General features: G+C 43.0%; 1 gene segment (V, D, J or C); it reads left to right on the forward strand.

Annotated features, from left to right (window-relative positions):
* Positions 1-259: 259 nt before the first annotated feature.
* Positions 260-882, forward strand: LOC101548731 (immunoglobulin lambda variable 2-23-like). The segment is given in 2 exon segments: positions 260-308; positions 455-882. Coding segments are annotated over 2 exon segments (477 nt in total).
* Positions 883-12,365: the final 11,483 nt, after the last annotated feature.

Below are 12,365 nucleotides of genomic sequence, written 5' to 3' on the forward strand. Positions count from 1 at the left end.
GGGAACCAGCTCTGAAACTGTCACCTGGGGCTCTGCACTCCCTGGGGGTTAGAAACTGTGACCTCAAGCACCCTGGAGATGCTCAAGCCTCAGCTCCCCCTCCAACTCAGCTTTCACCAAATGTAGGCCCAGAGCAGATGGGGAAGGGGCGATTTGCATAAAGGGCTCCTTTCTGCTGTCCCATCAGGGGAAGATAAGAGGGACTTTGTGCAGTTGTCTCCCTTGTGAGCTCCAGATCAGAGTCTAGAGTGTCTCTGCAATGGCCTGGCCTCCTGTTCTGCTCCTCTTCCTGCTAGCTCAGTACCCAGGTGACTGATGTGGGAACTTGGGGAAATGATTATTCGGGAGACCATGATCAGGGTTGAGGGGCTGCAATGGTGGGAAATGCTTTGTTTTGAAAACAGGCTGTGGCTAGTAACTGTCTCACCTCTGTGTCTCCATTGCTCCATTCCAGGCTCCTGGGCGCAGACTGGATTGACGCAGGAACTATCAGTGTCAGGGTCTGTGGGACAGACAGTCACCCTCTCCTGCACAGGAAATAGCCACAATGTCGGTGACAAAGGTGCAGGCTGGTACCGACAGATTCCTGGTGCTGCCCCGAAAGCTGTGATGTATAGAAGTAGTCGACCTACAGGAATCCCAGCTCGGTTCACTGCTACAAAATCTGGAAACAGGGCCTATCTGACCGTCTCAGGTGTGCAGCCTCAGGATGAGGCTGATTATTACTGTGCTTCATGGGACAACAGTATCAGCAATACCACAGTGCTTCAGACTCAAGGAGAAATAAGACAAAAACACAGCCCTGTTCTAAGTGACCCCTCCCCCCATGCCAGCCTGTGCCAGATAGACAGGCAACAGAGCTGTGGAGATTATTCTGTCTGAGTGTGACTCTGTGAGCACAGACCCACTGAACAAGGGTCAACGATGGCTTCTTCTGCTCAGACTGGGTGTGCTTAATAGCTATGTCATGATGTAACCTGTTATTAATCATGTTTCAACACACTTACAGAGCCCAGTTCAACTGTGCTTCATAAATTGACAGTTGCATATCAACACCAAAATTTAATTTTACAACATTTTCGTCATTCTGGAAAAAATTTCAAACCCATCAATGATTCTTCTCATTCTACCCAACCTCCAACCTACTCACTCCAGAGAACTTACTAATCCGTGTTAAAATCTTATGCATTTTTCTATTCTGGATATTTCACATTGATAGGATCTGAAAAAATTGTGGTACTTTGCATGTCCTTTATTTATTTTATTTGCATTTTTATTACATAATGTTTTGAGGCCAATGCATGATGTGGAATGGCACAATAGTTTATTTTTATCTGTTTTAAATTTTATTTATTTTTTATTGAATTCAACCTAGTGTTAATAAGTGATCCTAGGAGGAGTGAGGGGCAGGGTTGGAGCGATAGCACAGCAGGTAGAGCTTTTGCCTTGCATGTGGCCGACCCAGGTTCGATTCCTCCATCCCTCTCAGAGAGCCCGGCAAGCTACCATCAGTATCTCACCTGCACGGCAGAGCCTGGCAAGCTACCTGTGGCGTATTCAATATGCCAAAAACAGTAACAAGTCTCACAATGGAGACATTACTGGTGCCTGCTTGAGCAAATTGATGAGAAACCAGAATTACAGTGATACAGTGATTTATTGAATCACTGTGAGATACCGTAACAAAGCTTTCATGTTTTAGTTTTAGTCATACAACGATAGAAGTCCCATCCCTTCACCATTGCACATATTCCACCACCAATGTCCCCAGTAACCCCACCCCTATCTCACCCCTCCCCCTGCTTCCATGGCAGACAATTTCCCTCATAGTACCTCTCTACTTTGGGGCATTATGGTTTGCAGTACAGATACTGAGAAGGTATCATGTTTGGTCCTTTATCTATTTTTAACACACATCTCCCATTGTAGGGTAACATTGGTTTGTTCTTCTGCCTTGCCATAGGAAGCTTAGGTTTATTGGGTTATTCCCATCACAGTACTTCCATTCCCCTGTGTTATAAACCTCTTTGTGCTCTGCTTCCTCAACTAGTCAATCACCTTTATCTCCTAATCAGACTCTGTTTGCTTGTAAATATTGCTTTTCTTTTCTCCTTATGTCCTTTGTATAGTTAATTCAGAGTAAGGTCCTTTTTGTATAGACACAGGAAGACAATTAGTGCTATGCTTTTGTAACTTGGGAGTTAATTGACTCCAAATAATACTCACTTCTGGGCATCTATTTTCTTGACTTAACCCTCAGTTGCCCTTACTTCCTAGCACCCCAAAAGCAGGGTCCTGATGAGGGACAGGATGGACCTAGGGCAAGCTACCCTGGCATCAAAATGGGCCAGGCCAAAGCGCCATAATACTTAACTATGAGTTAAGAGCATGGTCACAGACAAGGTCTGTCATGATTCAAAAAGTAACAACCAGATTAGCACCCTGCTAGGGTTAGGAAAGATGAATCTGGCCTGAGCACTGTAGTCTTGGATCTATAGTTAGATGTTGTAAGGAAAACAACATTAGAAGCTTAATATATCTCTTTCTGTGTCCATATAAAATAACTATATTAAGTAGAATTAAGATGTTAATTAAGTTATTGGACTAAGGAAAGGAGAAAAACCCCTAAGTGGCATTTTGCCCTTGAGCCTGATTGGTGATCAAGAAGGGTTTTGATATGTTGATTGTGCTACCTGACCTTGGTGTGGTTGCTACCCCCACTGCTAGGAGTTGGAGGGGAGTTGGTGAGAGATAGAGAGAGACCAAGATGAGTTGGGCCACAGATAGACAAGATGGGGACAGGAAGAGACAGGAATGAGGGACAGTGTGAGACTGAAATGGGTGCTTAGTGAGACTAGAACAGTTGCATGGGGTGAATGGAATAAATGACAACTGATCACCAACCAGCCTTGTGGCCTTGTACCCACCTTCATGCATCTGTTGGCGGTGGCTGCAGGCTGGGGTGAGGAAGTGGCCCCCAACCATCGAATGCAGGTGGTGAGAGAGAGAGTCAGAGGCTTCTAACTCATTTTGGTGAATACACACCCCATCGCAAGTGATCCCTCCAACTATCATTGATTTAGTAATCTCTTCTCTAATCCAGCTGCCTTCTCCCCCAGTTCATGAGGCAGGCTTCGAACCATGGAGAAATCTTCCTGGCGCTTATCTCTACTGTCCCTGGGTGTTAGTCTCTTATTATGTGAATTTATTTTGCACAAAAACGTGCAGTCATTCTATGTCCCTCTCTTTTTGACTCATTTCACTTAGCATGATACTCTCCATGCACATCTGTAGGATAACGGTTGGCTTGCCCTCCCCCCCTGGCCGCTGGAAACTTGTGTTTTGTTGATTGCCCCCAATCTGTTAATTACCTTTGTCTCCTGATCAGACTCTGACTTGTAAATATTGTCTTTCTCTTCTCCTTAGTGTCCTTTGTATGGTTATCATTTCAGAGCAGCTGCTTTTTGTATGGATACAGGAAGGCAGTTAAAAAGAGAAGCCTGTGGCTTGGGAGTTGATTGACTCCAGATAATCTACCTACTGGACATCTGCTTTCTTGACTTGAGCCTTACTTACCCTTACTTCCTAGATCCTCAAAAGCAGGGTCCCAATGAGGGACTGGATGGACCCAAGTGTTGAGCTATGAGCTACCTTGGCATCAAAATGGGCCTGGCCAAAGTGCCCTAATGCTTAACTATAAGTTAAGAGCTTGGCCATGGACAAATTCTGTCATGAACCAAAAGTACTAAGTAGATTTGTACTCTGCTGGGGTTAGGAATGATTGATCCGGCCTGAGCACTGTAGCCTGAGTCTGTGGTAATATGACCCCACGAAAGTTACCCTACAAGCCTAAAAGCGTCTATTACTGTGTCCGTACAGAATGGAAATATTAGAAGAATTAAAGATGCTAATTAAGTTGCAGGTCTAAGGAGAGGAGAAACATACCTAAAGGCTGTTTTGCCCTCATGGGCTGCATGTGTTCAAGAAGTCTGGAAAAACATTTTTTCTTTTCTTTTTTTGGTCACACCTGGCTCTGCACTTAGGAATTACCCTGGAAGTGCTCAGGGGACCATATGGGATGCTGGGAATCGAACCTGCTGGGAATCGAACCTGCATGCAAGGCAAATGCTCTACCAGCTCTATCTCTCCAGCCCCTGGAAAAACATTTTTGATCACGCTTCCCGTGGGGTTGGGGAGGCATGGTGAGAGGATAAAAAGAGTGGCTGCAGGGAGTAAGGGGGGATTGTAGGGAGAAATGAATTGACTGATGATTGGAGAAATGAATTGGTTGTTGGATTGTAGAAGGAATTGATTGAAGGTTGCTGCAGGGGGGTTGAAGGAGAGACATCAGAGAGAGATAGAGGAGACAGATACAGCGGGAAGAAAGAATTGCATGGTTAGACAGAGACAGAGAGACAGTTGGAGAGAGCTGGGAGAGATGAGAGACTGAATTAATGGCAACTAATCAGCAACCAGCTTAACCCTCGTTCTTCCTTTGTCCGTCCAAGGCAACAGCCTTCCCGGGTGGAGAAGCATCTGGAGATCTTTCTTGCTATCCTGATGTCCTTGATATTTTTTTTCTTGCCTAACTGCTATGACAAAATCTTCCAGTACTATATTGAATAGGACTGGTGAGAGTGGGCAGCTTGGGACAATACTTTATTCTACTACTGAGTTCACACTGGTTTACAATGTGCCAAAGAGTTTCAGGGGTGTGGCTTCACACCACCTTTCAGTATAGTCTGCATATATCTGCCACCTCACAACTAATTTCCATCCATCTTCATCTAATCAGCTACTTCCACCCTGTTCCACCCCAACATCCCTTCCCCTCAGCTAATCCCAAACTGTTTTCAAAATCTAAAGATTTACTCTCCTGTTTGTTTGTTCCCTATTTTGGGTTCTATTTTACATTTGGGCAAATTCATATAGTATTTGTCTTTCCAGCTAATAAGTTGCACTAATCGTAGTAAAAAGCCAAGTTCTTTGACTGAATAATATTCTTGGACCTTGTGTCCACTATCCTTGGGTGTCAGTCTCATATTATGTTATTTTATATTCCACAAATAAGTGAAGTCACTCTAAGTCTTGTCTGTTCTCTTCCTCTGACTCATCTCACTTAGCATGGTACTCTCCATGACCATCCACCATAAGCAAATTTTATAACTTCATATTTCCTAACAGCTGCATAGTATTCTATTGTGTAGATGTACCCAAGTTTCTTTAACCAGTTTTCTCTTCTCAAGCACTCGGGTTGTTTCCAGATTCTGGCTATTGTGAATAGTGCTACAACGAACATGCAGGTGTAGATGTCATTTTTCACTATGCATTTTTGCACTCTGGGATATATTCCTAGGAGGAGTATCTTGGGGTCATATGAAAGCTCAATTTCTAGTTTTTGAGGGAATGCCCATATTCTTCTCCAAAAAGGCTGGATCAGTCGGCATTCTCTCCAACAGTGAAAGAGTGTCCCTTCCGCCCCCCCCCCCCACATCCATGCCAACACTAGTTGCTTTTGTTCTTTTGAATGTGTGCCCGACCCTGTGGTGTGAGATGACATTGTTGTTTTAATTTGCATCTCCCTGATGATTAGTTAAAACATATTCTCCATCCCCAAGATCTGAAGTGTATTATTGGAAAGGACATATACTCTCCATTGTACATTGCAGCACTTAATACAATACCTAGGCATTGGAATCTACCTAGTTGTCCAATAGCAGGTTAGTTAATGGTCGACGTTTTATATAGATGCACAATGGCATACTTTGAGGATTCAAGGAATGATAGCACTGTAGCACTGTTGTCCCATTGTTTATCGATTTGCTCGAGCGGGCACCAGTAACGTCTCCATTGTGAGACTCATTGTTACTGTTTTTGGCATATCAAATATGCCACGGGTAGCTTGCCAGGATCTGCTGTGTGGGTGGGATACTCTAGGTAGCTTGCTGGGCTCTCCAAGAGGACAAAGAATGATGGAGTCCAAAAATCGCTGAAACTTGGATGGAGCTGGAGAATATCCTAATGCAGTAGGTCACAAGAAGGAGACCAAATGCTGAATCATCTCATTTATCTTTGGTATATAAACTAACATGGAAAGAATGTAAGTTACTAGTGTGGGGCAAATCCTTGTCCCTAGTTGATAGTAGTGAATGCAAGAAAGGAAAGAAATGAAGGAGTGGGGTAGTAAGATGAGGCAGGCAGAAGGAGGAGTCTTTGGCACCTTGCTGGTGAACAAATGTTGTATATGTATATGTTAAAGCACAGGGAACAGTACTGTAAACATGGGACCCAAACTACAATAATTCATCTTAAAGATGTGCTTTTAAAGGAGGCAGGCTGGGTTAGGGAAGAAAACTTTGGGGACACCGATGGAGAGAAATCAACAGTCATTTTGGGATGGTGTTGAAACATTGTATACCTAAATATCTAGTCTGTAAACAACTGTAAACAGCTGGTGTTGTTTACATAACTAACATAAAGATTGCATCTGTGGAGGTCGGTCAGCATATTTTCTAGTATGTATGGTATGGATAAATCAAATGAAGTCATGATATGAAAACCAGGTGGCCTGTGTCATTGTCACCGCTCAGCCTGTTCTAGACATGCTGGACACCTGAATTTCACACCCAGGTGTCAGCTCTGAACTTGCCCTTTACCATGCAGATATAAATACTCAGTGTAATGTCTCTCCTTTAATCATTGCTGGCCCCTCTGAGGCAACATTGCACCTGCAATTAGCCAAACTGAAGACTTAGCTTAGAGAGGTCAAAGATATCACTGAGTTACTAGTGCAGTAACAGGAAAGCCAGCCCCTAGATTCATGTTGAACTGATACCCAAGCCAACAGTGAGACCTGTACCTAGTTTCCTTGTAAAAATCTATAATAAATGATAGCCAATGTAATTCAACATATATTAAAGTTATGCATGCTCCATTTGATTAATTGTTCATAATGTTTTTTGGTGCATCATAGATCATACATTCTGTGCATATAATTTTTGCTTCTGAAAGTTCTTTTTTGCCCCAGCCTACCTTGGAGATAAATTCAGTGCAGATACCACTCTCTTTCCTTCAATGTAGCTCATTCACCTTATAATATTCCAGAGAATAACTCACATTGTCATGGTTGATTTGTACAGTCAGTAACTATAAAATGCAAAGTGAGATAAAGTGTAGTGCAGAGAAGCCCAAAGAGAAGCTTGGCCATGATCTGGAAATCTGAAAGATGTGGGTTGGGAAGAGTGGAGCTCTGAGCTCCAACACTGGACAGGAGTGACACATCTCTTGTGTCTACCAGGGGTGGTGCTTTTTTTTTTTTTTTGTGGTCCTGGCTCCCCAGGGCTCATCTTTGAGCTTTCTCCTGGCCTGCAGATGCCACTCTTTCCCTGGTGGGGAGAAATCCTTTCCCCTGATCTAGTCTTTCTATACTCAACTAGATAGTGGGCAATTTTAAGAAGGGGCTTGCATGGCTTCCTGAAAGGGGAAGGTTTGCATTAAAACCTCCCACTCTGTGGATTAGGAGTACCTATAAAGGGCTCGTTGACACAGCGTGGCTGTCAAGCCTTGGACACAAAGTGTGGGAGCATCTTCATCATGGCCCAGACTCTGCTGCTGCTCACCTTCTTGGCCTCCTGCACAGGTAGTGCCTGTAGGAAATTTTGCAGGGCAGAGGTAGGGGTGGCAATTAGGTGATGACCTCTTCCTCCTCCCTGGTAATGGGATCCTTCTGTCTCATTGATTTTCCTCTTCTTTCCTTTCAAGAACTTGGGTCCAATTTGTGCTGAATCAGATTCCCTTTGTGTTGAAATCTCCAGGAGAGAAGGTCACCATCTCTTGTACCTAAAGTGGTGGAAACGTTGGGTCTAACTATGTGCACTGGTACCAGCAGCACCCTGGGAGTACCCCCACAAACGTGATTTACAAAGACAATAACAGACCCCCTGGGGTTCCAGGTAGGTTGTCTGGGTCCATCAAGAGTTCCTCCAATGTTCCTACTTGACCATCTCACGTGTGCAGCCTGAGCATGACGCTGATTATTACTGTCTTCATGATACAGCAGTTATCAGCAATGCCACAGTGCTTCAGACTCAAGGGGAAATGAGACAAAAAACAGCCTTGGTTTGTGATCCCCCCATGTCAGCCTGTGTCAAACAGCAAACAGAGCTGTGGAGACTGTATTGTCTGAGTGTGACTCTGAGCACAGACCCACTGAACAGGGCAGATGATGGCTCCTCCTTCTCAGACTGTGTCTGTGTGTGCGTGTGTTTAACACCTATGCCAAAATGTAGCATATATTAACCATGTTCAAACATATTTACTGTGCTCAGTTCAATTGTGCTTCATGAACTGACAGATTTGTATAGCTGTCACCAAAATCTAATTTTGCACATTTCCATCATTTTGCAAAGGAAGTTTCAACCCATTAGTGATACTTCTCATGCTATTCCATGCTAGGGACTCCAAATAAATAGCTATACTGATGTTGTTGGGCCCCATTGGTAGCTTATGTGTGGGAGCTAAGGCAGCTTTGTTCAACATTTTAGAAGGTAACTTTCAAAAAGTAAGGCAATGATTTTGCAAGTGCATTAACCATTTCAATAATTCCAATATTTTATGGGATGCATTTATGTATTTTGTATTTACCTTTTCCAAAACACAGCTAAAATGAGTCATTAAAAATAACAATTTAGATATGCTATGAAATGAAGCATACACATAATATAGACAAAATAAAATAAAGCATACACATAATAGAGACAAAATAAATTCTATATGCACAACTAAAATACTTTTCCTCTAAGAGAGGAAAAAGTCAGCATATCACAATCCTTCAGATAAAATTTTAAAATAGAAAGTGAGATATTATTTTTATGTGGTAAGATTTCTACTCCTGTTCTTCCCCAGGATTATTTTCTTAAGAATAATAATAATAATTGAAACTAGAATTTTTATAGTGCTCATTGCAGATATCACAGATAGTTCAGAAGGGCAAAGAGAAACATAATAAAATTTATAAATTTTTATTTGTCTTTTTGAGGGAGTGGTGGCCTCCTAAGTGACTGGGGATAAATCTTGGCAATACATGACCCATCGGAATAGAATGGTGGTTAGAAGAGAATTCCAGAGGATGCAGTGTTGCCTAGGGTTTTGTGATGCCAGGGATTACAGTGGCTAACATCCTGGCACTAAGCGTCTTTAGGGCCTCATCTGGAGGTGCTGGCAAGGCCACACTGTATGATTTTATGTAAAATAAAGCATGCAAGAGGTGAGAGAGATAATACCATGAGTATTATTACTTGCCTTACAGGTAGCTGTCTGGGATTTGATTCCAGGTACTGCTTATGGCTCTCTTAGCACTGTCTAATACCTGAGAACAGGGCCAGGGAGAATCCCTGAAAACTTCCAGGTGTGGGTCCCCCAAACAAAAACATTAACCAATAAACACTGTAGTATGGACTGAAGAGACAGTAGAGATGATAAGGACTATTCCTTGTAAGTTGCTGGCCTTGTGTTTATACCCAGCACTGCATAAAGTCCCTCAAGTACTACCAGGAATGACCCCTGAGCCCACTGTAAGGAGTAAGTACTGAGCCCTGTTGGGTTTCCCCTTCTCTGCCAATAAATAATAACTTATGCCAGTTTATATAATTAAATAGATACAAAATAAAGTCTATAGGTACACCTAAAATATCTTCAATAAGATTGGAAAGAAATTATCAGCTTTTAACAATCCTAAAGGAAAAATAAAAAGTAAAAACTTGCTTTTACATTTGTGAGATTGCTACTTTTGTTCTTCCTCGGGATTATTTTGTTACTAATAATATAAATCATAAATTTTATACATGGTCTTTGTAGATACATATTTTTAGATAGTAACCAAAATTTAAAATTAATTTTATGTTTGTTATTATTTTTTGTGAAGCAATGTAGGTTTAATTAAATATTTCAAAAGATGTGAGGAGAGAGAGAAGAAATACATGTTTGAGAGAAACACACAGGCTTCTGCAGAACAGAAAATGGTGAGAAAAGAAACAATGAGATATGTAAGCAAGATATGTGTTCAAGAAAGAACTTGGATTTGAAGAACAAGCTGTTTGATAAATGTTTAACAAAAGCCCAGAAATAAAAAAAAAAACCTTATAAAATCTGGGGCATAGTTCTATCTATCACAACATATCACTTGTCATACTGTTGATCTTCGATTTGCCCTAGCAGGCAACAGTAACATCTCCATTCGTCCCTGTTGCGTTCTTGTGTAGCCCAATGGTATCTGCTCGCTCCAGGAACAAGAAGAGCCTCAAATGATTCGTTCAGGGTTTTGACCATCTGGTCAAAATCTGACCATCTTGTAGGTGGGCTGCCATCTAGTCTTTTGACGTCCCCTGGAAACAGCTCTAGTGCAGAAGTCATCTCTAAATCACATTATGTGTGCAGCCCATCTGATTTTTGATGCTTTGTCTAATGAGACAGCATCCCTGATTCTTGATCATGGATAGAGGTCGGACCTCCGAATTCCTTCTCTCACTTGAGCGAGATGTGATACTCCTAGCAAACTCTTTTGATTCTTCTTTGGGAGATCTGAATAGTGTTCTCATCCTGTTTTCGTAGGGCCCAGGTCTCTGAGGCATATGTTAGTGCAGGGAGAATGGTAGAGTCGAAAAGATGTACCTGGATCTGGAGGTTCTTTGTCCTCTTAACCACTTCTTTGACGCTCTTGAAGGCGTACTACGGTGCTCTCTTCCTCCTGTGCAGTTCTAGTGCCAAGTCATTCCTCATGTTGAGTTCTCGACCCAGGTACACAAAGCTGCTGCATTCGGAGATGTTTGTTCCATTGAGAGGAAATGGAGCGTCAGGGACTAGTTTGTTTTTTTTATGAACATTGTTTTGGTGAGATTCAGCTGCAGTCCGACCCTTCCACACTTGTGTTCGAAGTTGGCCAGCATTTGTGCTGCTTGGCTAATGGTTGGTGTTACTAGAATGATGTCATCAGCGAAGCTGAGGTGGTATAGTTGCCAACTGTCTATCTTCACTCCCATTTCTTCCCATTCCAGTCGTCGCATGACATTCTCGAGGGTGGCACTGAAGAGTTTCAGTGAAATGGTATCACCCTGCCAAACCCCTCTCTTTACGTCAGTGATCACTTCCTTGTAGAATGGTGAGATCCTGGTGGTGAATCGATCATACAGCTCGCAGAGGATCTTGATGTACTGAGCTTGAATTCCCTGTTTGGCTAGGGCTTCGATGACCACTTCACTCTCAACAGAATCAAAGGCCTTCTTTAAATCGATGAACATTAGACAGAGTGGCATCTTGAACTCTTCCGAAACTTCAATGAGCTTGGTCACTGTGTGGATATGGTCGATCATGCTGAATCCTTTTTGGAACCCAGCTTGCTAGCATGGTTGTCCTTCATCTAGTGTTCTGCCTATTCTATTCAGGATGACTCGAGTGAACAACTTATAGATGATGGGCAACAGGCAGATTGGGCGATAGTTGCCGATGTTGTGAATGTCTTTCTTCCTTCTTGTACAACAGAACAGTCCTGCTGGTTTTTCACTGGGATGGAACCTTGCATTCAGACAGGTAGTGTGTGAAGAGCCTAGCCAGTGTATTGGCGAGTACTGGTGGCAGATTCTTCAGGTGTTTGGGTCTGACCTTGTCTGGACTGGGTGCTGTACGTGTCTTTACCAATGAAATGGCATGTTGGGTTTCAGAAGAGAGGACATTGGGAATGACATATCCATCCTGCAGAATTTGGTATGTGGGGCAGGTGGACATGGCTGTCAAAGAGATTGGAGTAGAAGTCATGAATAATCCTCTCCATTTTCCTTCTGGAAGATGTGATAGATCCATCAGGACGTTGGAGGGCAATCATCTTGGTCTTATAGTTGGCAAAGGACAGGTGAGCGTAGTGAATACTTTTTCTGGCTTCTTCCCCATCGGCCAACACTGGTGCTCTTCTCTCTTTGAGGTCTTCCTTTATTGCTTCTCTGCACAGCTTTGCAAGCTCAGATGTTAGCCTGTGATTGCCTGAGGCTCCTGCCAAACCACGTTGGTGAATGAGTTCAAGAGTTTCCAAAGACAAGCGTCTATTTTTTTTTTTTTTTTGCTTTTTGGGTCACACCTGGCAATGCACAGGGGTTACTCCTGGCTCATGCACTCAGGAATTACTCCTGGCGGTGCTCAGGGGACCATATGGGATGCTGGGAATCGAACCCGGGTCGGCCGCGTGCAAGGCAAAGCCCTACCCACTGTGCTATCGCTCCAGCCCCGACAAGCGTCTATTTGTGGCTTTCCCATTCTCAGCACTCTTAGTGCAGTTTCATGGAGGTGCTAAACCAGTTGATAGTATTCCTCATTGATGT

The sequence above is a fragment of the Sorex araneus genome, chromosome 9 (genome assembly GCF_027595985.1).
Source record: "Sorex araneus isolate mSorAra2 chromosome 9, mSorAra2.pri, whole genome shotgun sequence".
In the NCBI taxonomy this organism is placed as follows: Eukaryota; Metazoa; Chordata; class Mammalia; order Eulipotyphla; family Soricidae; genus Sorex; species Sorex araneus.